This window comes from Carcharodon carcharias, chromosome 7, assembly GCF_017639515.1.
Source record: "Carcharodon carcharias isolate sCarCar2 chromosome 7, sCarCar2.pri, whole genome shotgun sequence".
Lineage (NCBI taxonomy): Eukaryota > Metazoa > Chordata > Chondrichthyes > Lamniformes > Lamnidae > Carcharodon > Carcharodon carcharias.
In genome coordinates, this window is record NC_054473.1 from 172,395,869 (window position 1) to 172,413,517 (window position 17,649).

The 17,649-nt window shown below is 45.7% G+C and overlaps 1 protein-coding gene across 5 annotated transcripts in view; it reads left to right on the forward strand.

The window, feature by feature from the left end:
• Positions 1-17,649, forward strand: part of mthfsd (methenyltetrahydrofolate synthetase domain containing) — a 53,694-nt gene that overhangs the window by 29,312 nt on the left and 6,733 nt on the right. For 4 of the 5 annotated variants that reach the window (XM_041192268.1, XM_041192271.1, XM_041192269.1 and 1 more), the window contains exons 5-6: positions 6,457-6,547; positions 9,389-9,501. The exons of the other annotated variant lie outside the window; for it this stretch is intronic. In XM_041192268.1, the coding sequence (XP_041048202.1) occupies positions 6,457-6,547; positions 9,389-9,501 (204 nt within the window). The remainder of the gene's footprint in view (positions 1-6,456; positions 6,548-9,388; positions 9,502-17,649) is intronic. 5 annotated transcript variants of the gene reach the window in all.

The following is a 17,649-nucleotide window of genomic DNA, read 5'->3' on the forward strand; positions in this document are numbered from 1 at the left end:
GAAGGGCTCAGGTGCTGAAGGCGGACAAAGGATCAGATCCTTCTAAAGTTTCATGGCTGTGTCTGTATGATATGACCTTAATCACAGAGCGTAAACGAGCTGCCCTCGGCCAGACAGGAGTCAGACATTCTCAGAGGCTATGTGAAGATTTATAGAGTGTGTCCACTGTATGTCATCCTCATCCTCCTGCAATCGATTGACTAATAGGGCCTCCACTGCATCTCCATGACAGGAGCATTCTCACAGAAGGTATCCACGCTACCATAAGCCAGACTGGAGTTAAATGTTCACAGACACAATGTAAGGGTCTATAGGGTCACCTCACTGCAGTTCGCCATCATCCTGCACAAAGTTAGCAGCTGTGAGAGCCTCCAGAGCGCACCTGCCTCATCTAGCCAGTGTGAGGGCCTCATCACCATTATCATCACCTCCAAGGACCTCCTCACCCTCATCCCTGTTGGCGTCCTCCTCATTGGAGGAGACCTCCAGTTCCTCCAACTCCTCCTCAGCCAGCTCCTCACTCCATTGCAGCCCCAGGTTGTAAAGGGCGCAGCAGATGATGATGATGCATGTCACCCCCTGCAGACTGTATTGCAGGGCTTCACCAGGCCGTTGCAGGCATAGAACCTCATCTTCAGTGTCCCGATGGTCTGCTCCACTAAGTTGCGAGCTGCAGCATGAGCCTCGTTATGCCGTCACTCTGCTGCAGTCTTAGGCCGCTACATGGCTATCATCAGCCATGGCCTTTGCGGGTAGCCCTTGTCCCCAAGGAACCAACTGTGCTGCTTCTGTGGACCCTGGAAGACATCAGGGATCTGTGACCAACTGAGGATGTAGGAATTGTGCACATTTCCTGGAAACCATGCGCACACGTCCAGAATGCGTTTCTGGCGTCACATACCAGCTGCACATTCAGTGAGTGGAATCCCTTGCGGTTGATGTAGTTTACTGTGTATTGCAATGGAGACCTGAGCACCACATGAGTGCACTTGATCGCACCCTGAACCTGTGGGAAACCCGAGATCTGGGCAAATCCAATTGCTCTTGCATCCTGGCTGTCCTGGTCCTGGGAGAAATGCATAAAGTTGTGTGCCCTCGCAAAGATGGCATCTGTGACCTCATGGAAACATTTGTGGGTGGTGGATTGTGAGATCCCACAGAGGTCACTTGTGGACCCTGAAAGGAGCCACTGGCACGGAAATTGAGCGCCGTGGTCACTTTCAGGGCCACTGGCAGTGGATGCCCTCCATGTCCCTGTAGTGCCAAGTCCTGCAGTAAGTGGCAGATGTGACTGGCCAGTTCCCTGGACATGCACAGTTTTCGGCAACACTGGTTCTCAGTCATCTGCAGGAATGGCGGGTGGCGTCTATAGACCCTGGATGTCGCTAGGCGCCAACCTGCAACAGCTCACTATGGCCCTTGGGCAGCATGTGCGGGATCCTCAGACGCCACTTCTTCCTGAGGTTGCTGCTCCTGCCTCTGTGCAGCCAGGAGTCTGAGTCGCTCTCTCCTCTGTTATCTTCACTTTCTGTAAGCCATCAGGCATAAAGTTAGTTCACCAGGCTCCATGATCCCGATGTAGTCCTCCTTCAGGAAGAACGAGAGAGATACGTGGTTAGCATGGGTGTCCTAAGAACCTGTCCTGCTTAAGTGTGAAGGCCCTGTAATGATTCCCGGAATCATTTCGGCCACCACTTGGATGGCCAGAGATTAGCGCACTGCATGGCCATCTGGTTAGCTTGAACCACGGGGGAGACTGTTCCAAACCAGGATGCAGACATTGCAAGGAGCTGTGAGTCCAGCAGTGACTGCTCCAAGGCCAGCTCTAGCGAAGAGATTGTACAATGTGTGCATTTGTGCAACTGTTCTGCAGTCCACTAAAATGCTCATGACTTTGCAGCCTGTGCCGGTCGGGGGAGGGGTACGGGAGGGTGTGAAAAGTTTTGGAGCGCTTGCTGACACAGAGATGCCTTTGCATTGCTTGAGTGGGCAGATAAGCTAGAACAAAAACAGAATTACCTGGAAAAACTCAGCAGGTCTGGCAGCATCGGCGGAGAAGAAAAGAGTTGATGTTTCGAGTCCTCATGACCCTTCGACAGAACTAGAAGCCTAGCTCTAATCATATCAATGTGGCTGCACCTGAACTGTCTGAGTTGCAGAGGAATGGTCACATTATACAGGTTTCCTTAATGCGTGGCCGCTTCCCTCACTCATCCTACCCTCCCTCCCGAATGTTTGTGCACTGTATTCAATGGCAGGGCTGCCCTCACCACCCTCACAAGTTGCCTCTACGGCAGGGCTGTCCTTGACCCCCTGCCCCCTCCCCACTAGTTGCCTGTACGACAGGGCTGCCCTTAATCCCAACCCCCTAGTGCTCCTCAAGCTTGAAGTCCAACAGGCGACCCTGGCGAATGCTACATAACGTTACTGTGCACTCACCTCTGATTGGGAACTGCCAAGTGCACGACGCTTATGTGCTGTTGTGAAACACATCGGCATGTTTTCCTGCCGACGTGAATGGACGATCCAGTGTGGGGGACAATTCCAGTGGGCAGGCCTGATAATGATATGTTGATGTTACAATAGGGTTCCTGATGTCTGATGGGAAACGCGGTGCGCCATCCGTGGGCTGAGCGGACGATCGCAAACTGATTTCACGCCGTTGTGAAACCGATCACGTCATATTGTTCTCTCATGTCACCAATCACGCCTGAAGCTGGCAGGCACAGAAAATTCCACCCACTATAGTTGATATTGGAAGAAATACTCGAGGACAAAAAATGTAATCCTTTCAGTATCTATTATGTTAGTAAACAAACAAGGAATTACATCAAAGGCATATTTTGTTATTACAGCCCCTTAAATGTTTCATTTGTTCTTGGATCAGTAGACCACCTGTTGAGCTGAAGCCATGATAAGCTTTTGAAACCTAGCCATGCATGCATAATAGCCACAGAGCTGTCATAACAAAAGCTTCCAGCTACATTGTCTGAAACTGACAGAACTAAATTTGTGTCCTATTTCCATTTCAAAGCAGAGTGCCTGTAAGTCAATTGATGGGAGCAAGTACAGAGATTTTTTTCAACTTTCAAAGGCAGGGTTATTTTTAACAGCCAGAGCTGCCAGTTGATTTAAATCATAGCACAAAACATGACAGCAGAGGCTTACAGGAAAAAGTACTGTAGTGCATGACAACACTTACACAATTATGGTCAATGTAAGAGTCAACTCACTTTTGCAGCACAGATCCCCACAGATGAATCACTGCACTAAAACGCACCTACATTGCAATATGGCATCTAATAGTGACATTTGAAGATGTCAAAACATTGTACACTTACCTTTCAGAATATTCCCGACTCCTCAGCAGGCTTACCCCAGTGTGCACAAACTCTCCAAGGAGGCTTGTTTTTTAGGGCTTCCAAAACCACACCAGCGTACAAAAATAACATCCGGGAGGAAATACAATTTTTCCGTGGGCCGCACAATGGGGACCCAGAACTTGGGAGATGTACGTATGCATTTTGCCTTCCTGCCTGCCAAAAGGCCACAAGAAAACGTTGTGGGGTTGGGTGGGTAGAGGAAAATTGGTTTACCAGCAGAAAAAAAAACATAAGGGGCTGAATGTTTGCTGCCAAGGCAGATAGCTTCAGTCAGGAGGTTTCCCGACTTAGCAGACCACCCTCAGCTTAAAAGGCCCCATTACATCCAATTTTCACTCTGGGAAGACTGGCAGGATAGAGTTGGGTTGGTGAGTGCCAAGGCTGTTTGGTTTGAAGGTTTGCCTTTGTTCTATGGGACTTTGCATCAGTTGTTTTAGAAGCTGTTAGGCCCTCTAGCCCTCATCCCAAGCCTCCCCACTTAGTCCCCATGACCCCTCCATGCCAGCACATGTCCCCAACACCTCCCATGACCCCTCATACTCTCCTTGTCCCTTACATGCCTTGATTCCCTCTCTATGCCACCTCACACCCCAGGGCACCTCCATAGACGCTCACCCAGTATCCACTATGGGGAGACCTCAGGAGCTATGTGGAGATGAAAAGAAATAAAGGTCTAACAATATAATAGAGCTGTTGGGCACACACACTTCATACAGAAAAACATCTTTCATTCATGAAAGCCATTCAAAGATTTTAAATCCCCTCAAAGTGTTCAATCAGTTAACCACACCAATGACACCCAATCCTTTAATAGCCTCTTTAAACTGGAAAAAAAGGTGTTAACCCACTCATACACTGAGACAAGTGCTTTTGCAGTCTTGAAACTCAGCCAATCATTCATAAAGACCTAAGCTAGAATAGCAACACTCGGGGAATGTCAACAAAGAAGTTTATTTGAACTCCAGGAACAGATTTATTTTTGTAATCTGTACCAGATGTCCTGTCAGTCAAAGCAGTTCCAACAGCCCTTTTTTTTTAACTCTGACAGCTTCAACTTGTGCTTTTTTATTCTAAAGGACTAGGGATTTAAATAACTTCAGGTTATGACATTTAAACAGACCTATTCATCTTTCAAGAGCATTTGCGTCTACTCTGTGAATTCATGACTCCCGCATTATGGGTTAAACTTTTAGAACAGTAAAAATAGGGTTTTTTTGAACTCGGCACTAAATTCAAATAGCCCTGCTGAGTTCGGATTTCCCCTAGCAGTTGAAATGATATCATCCGGAAATAGGAGCGGAACCTCTGCATCCTGGTCCCTCTGCCATTTTTACAGGTCTCCAAAGTCGACCCGAAAATCCAGTCCTAAATTCAGCATTTCACGATCCGATTCACACCTCTATTGGGATAAGAAAATCTGGCTCCTGTAGTTTGGAGTAGTGTTCTAGGATAGCTTTTGCTATACCCTTAACAATTATATATATATATATATATATCAGACACCCCCAGGCTGAATTGCCTAACACCTAACTCATATCTCTAGAGATTAACTTTACAGCTCTTCTCTGTATTGGCTCCATTGCTTGAATGCATCGTTTGACAATCAGAACTCGATGCAGCATTCAAATGTCACCTCTACAGTTTTGGTCTCTTTGCTTAAGGAGGGATATACTGCATTGGAATCAGTTCAGAGAAGGTTTGCTCAGCTGATTCCTGGGATGAAGAGGTTTTCTTATGAGGAAAGGTTAAGCAGCTTGGGCCTATACTCATTGGCGTTTAGAAGAATGAGAGATGATCTTCTTGAAACAAACAAGACTCTGAGGGGGCTTGAAATGTAGATGCTGAGAGGACGTTTTCTCTCTTGGTAGAATCTAGAACAAGGGTGCACAATATAAAAATAAGGGGCCTCCCATTTAAGATGGAGATGAGGAGGAATTTTTTCTGTTAGAGTGTTGTTAGTCTTCGGAATCCTCTTCCCCAGAGAGCAGTGAAGGCTGGGTCGCTGAATATATTCAAGGCCGAGTTAAACAATTTTTTGATTGACAAAAGAGTTACGGGGGATAAGGAGGAAAGTAGAGTTGAGGCCACAATCAGATCAGCCATTATCTTATTGAATGACAGGGCAGACTCAACTGGCCCAGTGGCCCGCTTCTGCTCCTATTTCTTAGGTTGTGATCTGACAAAGACATTTGTTCTACAGCATTGTTCAACAGCTTTGCTAAATTAATCACCAGAATTCTATTGATAATACCAACCACTATTTAATGATTAGCAGTCTATAATATTATGTTGGAGGCAATATCTGTTTGGTGATTTTTCACCATTTTAGTTTCTTCCCCCCCACCCCCCAAACCCCACCCCCCCCCCCCCCCCCCCCCCCCCCAAAAAAAGGGCAAAATTAATGCCTTTAAAAAACAAAGTTGATTCAGCTCATGGATCTTATTACATGTCAATGTGGACATAGTGAAAGTGACATTCTGCTTTGGCAGGCGGCATACAATGGGCAGTATTGGGTTAACCATTATACAACCCACACTATTTTCCTTTCAATTGAAATGAAACAGTAAATTGAATGGGGTGTATGACAGTTGATATGTTACATCCATTTTGCCCCCTTGCAAAGTTGAACTTCACCCCCTGTGGCCAAAGATTCCTGCCCGTCCGCTATCTGACCCTATTTACCAAGCTGTAGTTGTACATGGTCACCATTGTTTCTGTCACTGTGTGCAGTAAAAAGGTAGGGCAGGCATGGTTGAGAGTATATTTCCCTAACCATTTCAAAATAGATTTGAAAAGAAAAATAATTTTGTGAATAGTATTCTTTGGAGATAAGATGATAAAGTTCTTGTTAAATTTTAAATGAAAATGAAACACTTGCCTTTTAAGGAGTGCCTTTTAAGACCTCAGGATGTCCCAAAAGCACTTAACGTCCAATGAAGTATTGTCACTGTTGGTTATTAATGTCCCAGGATATTTCACCGAAAACATTTCTTTCCATTCAAATTTGGATGCTTGGCTGGCAAGAACATCTCTGTTCCATGTGTGATGTAAAACTTTATCTTTTCCACCCCAGGGAGTGAAGGATTTCAGTGTGCCTGTGGGACTTGATGCAAAGGTTCACGTGGACCTGGTTGTGGTGGGTTCTGTGGCTGTATCAGACAAAGGTAATATTTAGAATGTAAATTCCAAAAAAATAGCTACTTCCTATTATAATATCAAAAATTAAATGAAAATCTGCTGCTGTTAAAGATTTTTTTAGTATCCACAACAATGACAATTTGCATTTGGATTGCACCAGTAACTTGGCAGTAATCCCAAGGTGATTCACAGGAGCCTTATTTGACTCCAAGCAAGATAAGGAGATATTAGAATGGGCTTGGTCAAGGAGGTATGTTTCAAGGAGCATCTTGATGGGGGGATAGAGAGGTGGAGAGGTTTAGGGAGGGATTTCCAGAGTCTAGGGTCGAGTCAGCTGACGTTGTGGCTGTTAATGGTGGAGCGATGAAAATTGAGGATTGGCAAGAGGCCAGAATTAGAAGAGTTCAGAGATCTCAGGATTGTTGGACTAGTAAAGGATACAAAGATCAGGAAGCCATGGAAGAGAGCAGGGATGAGCATTTTAAAATTGAGGCATTGCTGGACTGGGAGACGTTGTAGGTCAGCAAGCATAGAAATGATGGGGGAACAGGACTGGGCACAGGCAGCAGAATTTTGGCTGAGCTCAAGATTCTGGAACAAATAGTTAAAACCTGATTCCTTCACATGGTGCCCAGTTTCTAAGTTATATGTTTCCTGAATGACACTTTCCGCATATTTTTCTAAGGAGTCCTCCTGAACAAGTAAACTCTTTTGGAAGATTGGTTGAGGCCTAAGATTCAGGTTTGTAATCTGTGGCCAGGATTTTCCAGCCCCTTCGTGGTGGGACCAGCCGTTGGAGATTCAGTGGTCCAGCCAAAAGCCCATTGACATTCGGTGGGACCGAAAGATCCTGACAGGGGGTGGGGCTGGAAAATCCCACCCTGAGTGTTCATATTGCTACCTATTCAATTCTTTAATCGGCCAGTCAAAACCATGCTCGCATACTTTGTTTGAGTGTTAGTGAAACAACTTTGGTTTTCTACAGATCGGCTAGAAAATTCGAAACATTTATCAACTCAAATTACTCAAGTATTCAGCACTGGAGGAATAACATTTAATTGTTTTTAACTTTTCATGTGACAAAACGCCATTCTGAAATCTGCACTAAACATGATGAGATACAAAACATTTTACATAGACTAAACAGGTGACATAATTTTAACTGCATCCAATAACTGCATTTAAATGAAAGTTTAAAATGTTGTAATATTTTTTATTCCAAATAGCAAAAAACAATACGTAGGACATTTCATTATTATTATAGTGATTGATTTTAAATAGCATGTTGTAATTTTGAAAGTATTATTACTGTGAGTGCCTAACCACACCTAAAGGCTACCTTGGAATGCTGTGCTCATATCCCCAGCTAACGGGTTAGGACTTCACCAGGTACTTGTGTTCACTGCCAAAGGTCACTTCCATAAGAAAAACCTCACTCCCTACTAAATGGGGAATTACATTATACACAAAGCAACTGGTGCTTAAGCGAAAATGCATAATGTAGGAAGCAAGATTTAAAATGTTGAACCATATCTTAAATTGATGTTAAAGCTATGAGTTTTCAAGCTGCAGTCTAACCTTTTAAGAGAACCCGCTATTTATTTCAAGAATGCACACCGATTACACTCTTTAGCATGGAAGAGACACATGATAGCATTCTTTTTTCCTCCCCCTCAGAAAACAGTGCGTCTTCTCATTTTGCAGGAGCATCAGAGAAAATTTGTAGTAATATTATGAACTAGACAATGAAAAAGAAATGAAAAACAGCCACCATATTTTGTCTTAAAACTAATAGTGTATATTTTTTATATGCAAATGATATTTTATTGGCGGGACACTCCACAAATGTATTTTACTTTTTGGACTATTGTCACGGCTCTCTGGGGATGGTGCGCTGTAACATCGAGCCCCAATGCTCCCCAAGCCACAACAAATGTGATAAAAGTTTGACCAACCCACCTAACTGTTTAATTTAGGTTAACAGATTACAAGCACCAGCTTTGTAAACTTAATAAGTAAATAACTGTTTATTGAACAAATTGTCTTTAACCAGTGGCAAAAGAAAGAAATATGAATTGCTAATTTCTAACTCTATAACCTAAACTCTACACCACCTCAAATCCCTATACACGCACATAGAAGACACATAAGACACAGAAAAAAAAAAGAATTTTAAAGAGTGGGATAAAACATTTCAATAGCACCAATTCCGGAGTACAGGATTCGATGGGTTGATTTTGATGGATGCCTTCCTAATTCCTTTCAGTTCTTCGTTGATGACATGAGGTGGTCTTCCAGAACTTTCAGTCCGTAGTTCACTGGTTGAGCACTTGCCTTTCAATGTCTCTAACAGTGATTTTCCCCTTTGCCTCTTGACTGGGGTTTTCAGAAAGAGAGCAGGTTATAGATATATGAGGAGAAAAAGCCAGCTAGCTATTATTGTGGAATTACTGGAATCTAACATGTACAAGAGGTTTTAGGTCTTTTTTCCTTTTAGGCTAGGAGCTGTTCTGTTGTACTGCTCTCATATAAATCCTGCCCATTTGGTCAGGACCCAATTAAAACATTGTCGTCAGGCAGCTCCCTTGGTCCAGGACTCCTTTCCGCCACCATCCTGTCTTTCATGGCACACTCTGTTCCAGTACTGCAGCATTGTATATATCTCTCAACTTGTTCTAGTAGGCATGTCTTTCAAACTTCAGCTATTGTAGTTTTAAATCCACAGTCCAATAGAAATAGAGAAAAATAAAAGGATCTGTTCTTTACACTATTAACAAAACATTAGAAATGTTCTTTTCACAATTGGCCATTTTAAAAAATTTTGCCTGTAATACAGTTCTTCGTGTATAAATTGTATTTTCATCAAGGCTGGAGAATTGGAAAAGGCGAGGGCTTTGCTGATCTGGAGTACGCAATGATGGTATCGATGGGAGCCGTTGATGAGAACACAGTTGTTGTCACTACAGTGCATGATTGTCAGGTTCGTTGAACAATAGGACATGGAAACATGAAGAGAAAAATTGAGCAAGTGTGTTCATTTTAAAACAAAAAGCAACATTGAATACCTTTTTCTCCAAGAATGGTTCATAACTAATATCCTGTTATAAAAATGAGCCTTGACGTTAATATAATGGACACTGCCACAGTCTGTAACCTAAGCCTTGGGGTCACAGATATCTAGACATTTGAAAATCATAGGAAAAGTCTATCAAGACTGCTTCACACCCATGATACCTGAAGCATCATGGCTAGACACTTTTTAACCCAATCCCCAGCTCTGCCCTCCTGTCATGTAATCCCCTGGGAGATACAAGAAGCCAGACAATAAAACCAGGGCTAAAAAGCGTTAAAAATCTGAAAAGTTCCTGTCTGACTCCCCTCAGGCAAACAAAACCAATCCAGGAGATCATAGTGACCAAGTGTGCATTAACTGTTAATCCACTTACATTATATATGAAGCATAATTTAATGGAGGCATACAGTTTTATGACAGCTTTAGATAAGGTAGATGAAGAAAAGCTGTTCCCATTAGCTGATAGTACAAGGAGTAGGGACACTGATTTAAGGTTCTAGGCTAGAGAGACAGGGGAATGTGAAGAATAACCTCACATTGGAACTCGCTGCCTTTGAGGCAGAGATGATCAATGATTTCAGCAGGAAATTGGATGGGCACTTGAGGGAATTAAACATGAAGACCTACAGGTATAGAGTGGAGGAATGGGATTGGCTGTTTGGCTGACTCGATGATGTGATCCCTGCCTGAGCTTCCTCTTTAAGGTGTTGGGAGAGTCAGCATCCACCGCTCCAGCAGGCAAAGCATTCCAGAGCCTCATTTCTCTCAGAGAAAAGCGCCTATTCCTGATTTTGCAAAGTTTAAATACATAGATCTTGGTCCTCCCCCGATCTATCAACTGGCATGCAATCCAGTTTGGACTACAACAAGAATCAATCTTTGCAAGTGGGCAATGCTGAAAACCGTGTTGTGACTGAGGCCGTTAATGGAATGTTTTCTTTTCAACTAGAAAAAATAAATAAGAGCTAGAGGAGAGGAAAAAGGAAACCGCAAATGGTGAAATTCGAAATCAAAACTGAAAATATTGCAAGTGGACAGCAGGATATTTTGTTCTATTGAAGTGTTCTATTATAGAACATTAACCTGCCTGTTTAGGATGTTGATCAACCTGCTGTGAATTTCTAACATTTTCAGTTTATATTTTGAAGAATTAAGGTATTTGGCTGGAGCCAATGTGTAATTGAGTAGCACTGACGATGTGTTTCTCATTGAAGTCCTGACAGTATTGGTGCCCAGAGATTGCTGAGAGTAATCTCTCACTCCAACATTTTGTCCAAAATGTGAGTTGTACTTTTCTATTCATGAGATTCAGAAAGGGTGGGGGGGGGGGGGTGGTGGTGTGGGTGGTTGGGGGGGTGGGGGCAGGGTGGTGGAAGACAAGCGTACATTGAAAGGTCAGAGTGATTTTATTGTATCGCAGAACGGAACAGATGATGGACTTGAGACGATAGAAACTGGGATTGTTCTCCTTAGAGCAGAGAGGATAAAAGGGACAATTTTATAGAGGTGTTCAAAATTATGAAACATTTGGATTGGGTGCATGAGAAGAATCTGTTTTAAGTGATAGGAGGGTGAGCATACAGGTTTGATAATGATTGGTAAAAGAACCAGAGAGGAGATGAATCGCCGCCTCTTGCACTGTAAAGGAGATATTAATTTACTTAAGCTATGATCTAAATACACTACTTGAAATGGTGATGGAAGCAGATTAATTATTAACTTTCAAAATGGAATTTTATACGTATTAGTAAAAGAAACGTTGCAGCGCTATGAGCATGGGAAATGAGTGGGACTAATTTAAAACTCTTTCAAAGAGCCAGAACAGGAATGATGAGCTGAATGGCATCTTTCAGTGCTGTGTGATTCTATCCACAGTGGTATCAACTTAAAGGGCAGAATTTTATGCCTTGCCTGACCCAATAGGGCATGAAGTCGTGCAAGGTGACATCGGGCAAGCGTCCAGACGTCATCCCGTAGGCACACATGGGTGTCGGAACTGCATCCTCCATCAATTAAAAGGCCACTTAAGGCCATTAAAAAGGCAATTGATCCTGATTTTACATTGCCCATGTGATTTTGCACTCATCGTACGGGCTGAGCAGGCAGGTGGGCAGCCCACTCTTTGCAAAACCTCATCCAAGGGCGGGATAAAAAGGGTCAGCAGCATTGCCATTGTGAGGAGTGAGAAGTTTAGGAGATAGTTTGCTGCTGGTTGCTTATCTGAACTTCACAGCTTCATCTCTGTTCTGAGCTTCACTCTTAGCATTTCCAGGCTTCATTTCAGGACTCATTGGTGTCTCCAAGGCGTCCAGAGAATTTTGATCGTGTGGACCCTTGCAGGTATCAGACAGTCTTCAGTAACCCTGGTAATGGGCATTGTGGTCTCAACTGGAAGCACCTCCTCTGAGAAGGAAGAGAGGGGGAGAAGGGAAAGGAGGCCATGTGTCCCAGTGCAGCTTACAGGGGAGCGACCTGCGGGAGGAGAGGCACAGGCACAAGGGGTGCAGGACCAGCAGGTAGTCCAATGCATAAGGGGTCGCAGAAGACACCACTATCCTGATGCCAGGGTTTACAGGCAGCGATGCAGCTACCTCAATATGTCCAAGGTGCAATGCCGAAGGAGGCTCCACCTCTCCAGGGAGAGCATGGCCTCCATTTGTCATATGCTTGGGCCGGAGATCACCTCCGACTATGTGGGTGGACGCCCCATGCCAGTGGCTCTGAAGGTCACAGTGGCCCTCAACATTTATGCATCTGGCTCTTTCCAGGGGTCAAGAGGGGGATCTTTGTCCCATTCAGCTGTTCACAGTTGTGTCAAGCTGGTGACAGAAGCTCTGAACAGGTGGGTAATAAAATTTATTCATTTCCAAACGGACGAGGCCAGCCAGGCTGAGCGAGCCAGAGGGTCTGCAGCGAATGCTGGGTTCCCCCGCATCCAGAGTTCAATCGACTGCACACATGTGGCCTTCAAGGCGCCAGCGGGTCAGCTGGGTGCCTTCATCAACAGGAAAGGATTTCACTCGATGAACATCCAGATAATTTGTGACCACAAGATGCAGATTCTGCAAGCCTGTACAAGGTACCCTGGCAGCTCCCATGACCCTAATACCATGAGACACTTCCAGGTGCCAAGGCTGTTCAGTGCTAGATGGATGGCTGCTGGGTGACAAGGGCTATCCGTTGAAAAGGTGGCTTATGACGCCTCTCCGCCATCCAAGAACAGAGGCAGAGCAGTGTTATAATAGGAGTCATGCCTCCACAAGGGCATTGATAGAGAGGACAATAGGTTTTCTGAAGAAAGGCTTCCAATGCTTGGACTGTTCATGAAGAGCATTACAATACCCCCCAAGATTGGCTGTCACCGATAGTGGTTGCATGCTGCACTCTCCACAATCTGGCACTGGCAAGGGGGGACCCATTGGAGGAAGAGGATCTTGAAGCAGCTCCACAGGCCACAGATGGTGAGCCCAGTAGTGAGTCAGAAGAGGAGCACAGCGAGGAGAATGCAAAGGGCATGGAGGCAGACCTCTGTAATCTCCAGGGAGGCAGGGACACCAGGAATGCCTTGATCCAATTGTCTTTCAGTTAGGCTGCCAAAGATCTGCTTCCAACTCATGTCGAGGCTGCCACCTACATCCCGGATGTCTGAAATGCCCTTTCATTTGAACCCAAAGTCCACTCAGTGCCTGTGCAATAAAGTTTAGAGCCTCTCATGTCCAGCATCATATACTGGCATACCCTACACCAAAAAAAAGTGAAGCACACTCAGGGCATTATGACACAAGCAAAATTTATATAACTTTGACACTCGAAACAAATGAACATAGCTATATCTGGTGGTAATGCCCACACCAGTAGACATATAAACAAACATGACAGAACAGAAGATCACCCGTGAACAGTCCCTCTTGTGCTCATGTTGCCTTAAACTTACGTTTACGAGTGATACATCTTGGTGCCTCCCCACCACGCCGACAGTGGCATTGGAGGCAGCTGCTGACTCTATTGTCTTGTTGGTCTTGATGACTTTGGCAGTCGTCCTCTGGCCAGTGGAGCCTGTGCTGGCCCCGCCTGGGAGGGAGCGGCCAGTGCCTTGGCTGGCATCTCCCCGGTCATCGCAGCCTCATCAGATGCCACAGTCACTGGCAGAGGGACGGAGGAGCTGCTGCCATTATCCAGAGCATCCTGAGAGGAACCCGCAGGGACAACAAGCTGGTCATGCGCCAACATGAGGTCGCTCTGAACCTCCCTGCTCACCATTGATGGATGAGCACCTAGCTGGGATACTGGGTGCCTCATTCATCTCCCACACTGGCACTGACAACCTGAGGTCATTGCCTGTGTGAGGCAGGTCCGAACGCAACCCCAGGAACTCCTGATTCTGTCCCTGGAGCTGCCTCTCCATGAGAGTCACCACTCTCTCAATGGGGGAGCCAGTGAGCTCAGCCAAGAGGGTCAACGCAGTGCTCATGCTCCGCATGGACTCCTCCATGAAGAAGACTATGGTACGCAGACCCTCATGGATCTCTGCCAGATCCTCCCACACATCCCACTGGCCATTCAGCATCTGCTGCCTAATGGATGGCTCCAGAGGCCCATCCTCTGTCTTCGACTCAGCATCGTCCTGGTCTCCAGCAGTCCTCTGACTGCCAGCACCTTGGGCACTCTCTGCCTCTGCCTGCTCCTTAAGTGAGTGTGAAGTACTCTCACTGCTGCGCACCGACATTCCTGCCACTGATCTAGCGCTCACTGAGCTGCTGTATCTGAGCTGGTGCCTCGTTCAGAGAGCGGATGTGACACAGTTGCACCTGAAGGCCAGTGGTCCTCTGATGTCAAAGGTGGCTCTTCAGGGTCCTGCGAATGAGTGCCTGCTGGTGAATCTAAGGGAGAACAAGGGCATGCCATTAGTTTAAGTCCTCACACTGTCACTGTGCATGCCAGGCACCCTGGTGAGACAATGGAGATCTGCATCATGGTGCCATCATCTTTCAGTGATCAATGGGGACTCCAGGTTTGAGGCTCCCATCAATGAAGAGACTACACAAGAATATTTGCACCTTCCCAAACTCTCACCTCTGTGCACTGCACCCTTACCTTTGTCAGACACACAGCCTCTCCACGACCGGCTGAATGAGGCAGGTGGCAGCTCTCCAGTTCCCAAGTTTCCAGTTCAAACCTCGTCAATATTAGGAGGTTTGGGGGGCCTCCGTCTGTCCTTGACCTCTTGATGTTTTCATGGCCGCTGTTCCCCGAATGGACAGAAGAGCATTGATTAATTCACTCTCTACCTGCAGCGCCATTGCAGCCTGGCCAACCCCAGCTGAGGAACACCTTGCAGGGCACATCTGAATTATGGCCCTGGAACCTCAAAGCACTCAGGCCAAGCAGCCAGGGATCACCCTCTTAGCCAGCTCTGAAGTCATTGGCAGTTAATAGCACGAGAGGACAGCCAGACCTTAACACTTCTCCACACTGACATGGTACTCATCCTTGCTGAATGCAACAGGCCATTAAACCTTTTGCGGCACTGCATCCACGTGGCTGCTGACCTCAGCTGCGACCTCCTCCCAAGCTTTCTAGTCTGGTGCTGTGGCCTCTTCCTGCTGTTACTCACTGTAAGAGGTGGGAAGAATTAATCCAGGCTGGTCTTTTGGTTCAAGCTGGTTTATTTTCAAGACAGCCCCTCAGTGCTACTGACCTTCCAAGTCACTCCCACACAGGTGTTCCAGCTGTATCTTTTTATTCTGTTTAAATGGGATGAATCAATGCCCTGTTTAACTAGCAATTGTCTTTGCCATGCAGTGTGATTATTTATACATTGACACTGCCACCCCTGGGAACAAAGGCTTGACACCCACCTCCTCCAGGAGGACCAAGAGACACTTGTCCGAAAAACGGTGTGGGGCCGATTGCCCACCCGACCTGCCCTCCTGTCTGACGTCTCCAGCCACTGTTGAGGCCATTGCTCCAGTCTCCAGACCGCAGAAAGATTCTCCCCTGGCAGCCTTCAGGGAGCTGCCTCCCGGATCGCCACTGGACCCGGTGCCCGACAGGCCCCTGTACCACCCGGCCCTTCCTAACCATTGAGAAGATGCCATTTCACTCTGGGTGGGCCTTAATTGGCCAGTCAGCGTGAAGTCAAGGTCATGGGCTGATCGTGGTCAGGGGCCTGTTTCCCACCGTCAATCGCATGTGCCCACCAAGGGAAAAATTCAGGCCTAGGACTTTTAAGAAAATGCACCTGCTATTTTTATATTCCGCTTAACTTTTTCTTTTCACTGACTCGCAAACATTACAACACCAGTGGTTCTCAAAACTGGGGTGGGGAGTGGGGTCCACAAAATCAAAGTTGGAGATGGAAACAGAGTTTTGTGGCTATATGTGCAACGCAGAGTGGGCTGACTGTTTCATCTTGGCGGCGTGCTGAGGTGTAGTGTACATGGAGGAGCACCGAGAGTGGCATGAAAGCAAATATCCGTTTTCTTAAAAGATGTTGGACAGGATTTTGCAGCGCTGCTGGGATTGTCCTGCCCCACTGGAAGTCAGCGGACTTTTGGCTGGCCCACCACATCCCCCTCGGTGGGTCCCGCTATGGCAGGGCTGGAGAACCCCGGCCATTATTTAAAACTCCTTACGTGCAGCACTTTCTTATTCTAAGTGTTATGTAGAAAAACTTAGATGAGGTTTCCTGGTTGCTAAACCATTTGAAAAGTGATTCTTCAACCAAAGAGGTTTGAGAATCACTGCAGGGCCCCATAGTACTGGGCAGGGTTGTCATTATATGCAGATGGTTACAATTTATAAGAGAGTAGATGAAAAAGCAATCACATTTTATTCAAATGACAATCATGTTAACATTACTTGGCCTCATTGTAAAGCCAACATTTAGGCAATCATTTTAATGGTAGCATTATTTTGACTTGGCGTAAAAGCCCTACTTCAGTACTTGAGCTCATGAACTAGATTGGCTCTGGTGCACCACTGAGGGATTGTTAGATCATTAGATGTGTTTTTCTTTAACTATTGAGATATTTAACTAAGGTCTTATCAGTTAAGCTGAACCTTAAAGATCCTAGGGCACTTTTTGAAAATATTTGGGAGTTCTTTCAGTGTCCTGGCCAATGTTGCCCCTCAACTAACACCACCCAGTGCATTTAATTAAAGAACAGAAAATGCTGGAACTACTCAGCAGGTCAGACAACATCATTGGAGAGAGAGAGAGAGAGAGAGATGCTGAATTGATGTTTCAGATCGATGATCAAGACTGGAAGAGGTTAGAGATGTAACAGCTTTTAAATAAGTCCAGAGGCAGGAAAAGGTGGTGGGTGTAACAGGAAAGAGCAAAAGGGAAGGTCTGTCATAGTACCAAATGCAGGAATGAATAACTGACAAAGAGATGATGGTGCAAACAAAAGGGAGATGGAATTTAACCCTGAAAAGTGTGAGGTGATACACTTTGGAAGGAGTAATTTGACAAGGAAGTATTCAATGAACTGCATGGCACAAGGAAGTTCCGAGGAACAAAGGGACCTTGGCGTCTATGTCTATAGATCTCTGAAGGCAGAGGGGCATGTTAGTGTCGTGGTGAAAAAGGCACATGGGACACTTGCCTTTATCAGTCAAGGCATAGATTACAAAAGTAGGGAGGTCATGTTGGAGTTGTATAGAACCTTAGTGAGGCCACTTCTGGAGTACTGTGTGCCATTCTGGTCGCCACATTATAGGAAGGATGTGATTGCATTGGGGGGTGGGGTGCAGAGGAGATTCACCAGGATGTTGCCTGGGATGAAACATTTAAGTTATGAAGAGAGGTTGGATAGACTTGGGTTGTTTTCGTTGGAGCAGAGAAGACTGAGGGGCGTCCTGATCGAGGTGTGCAAGATTATGAAGGGCATGGACAGGGTGGATAGGGAGCAGCTGTTCCCCTTAGTTGAAGGGTCAGTCACAAGGGGACATAAGTTCAAGGTGAGGGGCAGAAGGTTTAGGGGGGATGTGAGGAAAAACATTTTTACACAGAGGGTGGTGACCATCTGGAATGCACTGCTTGGGAGGGTG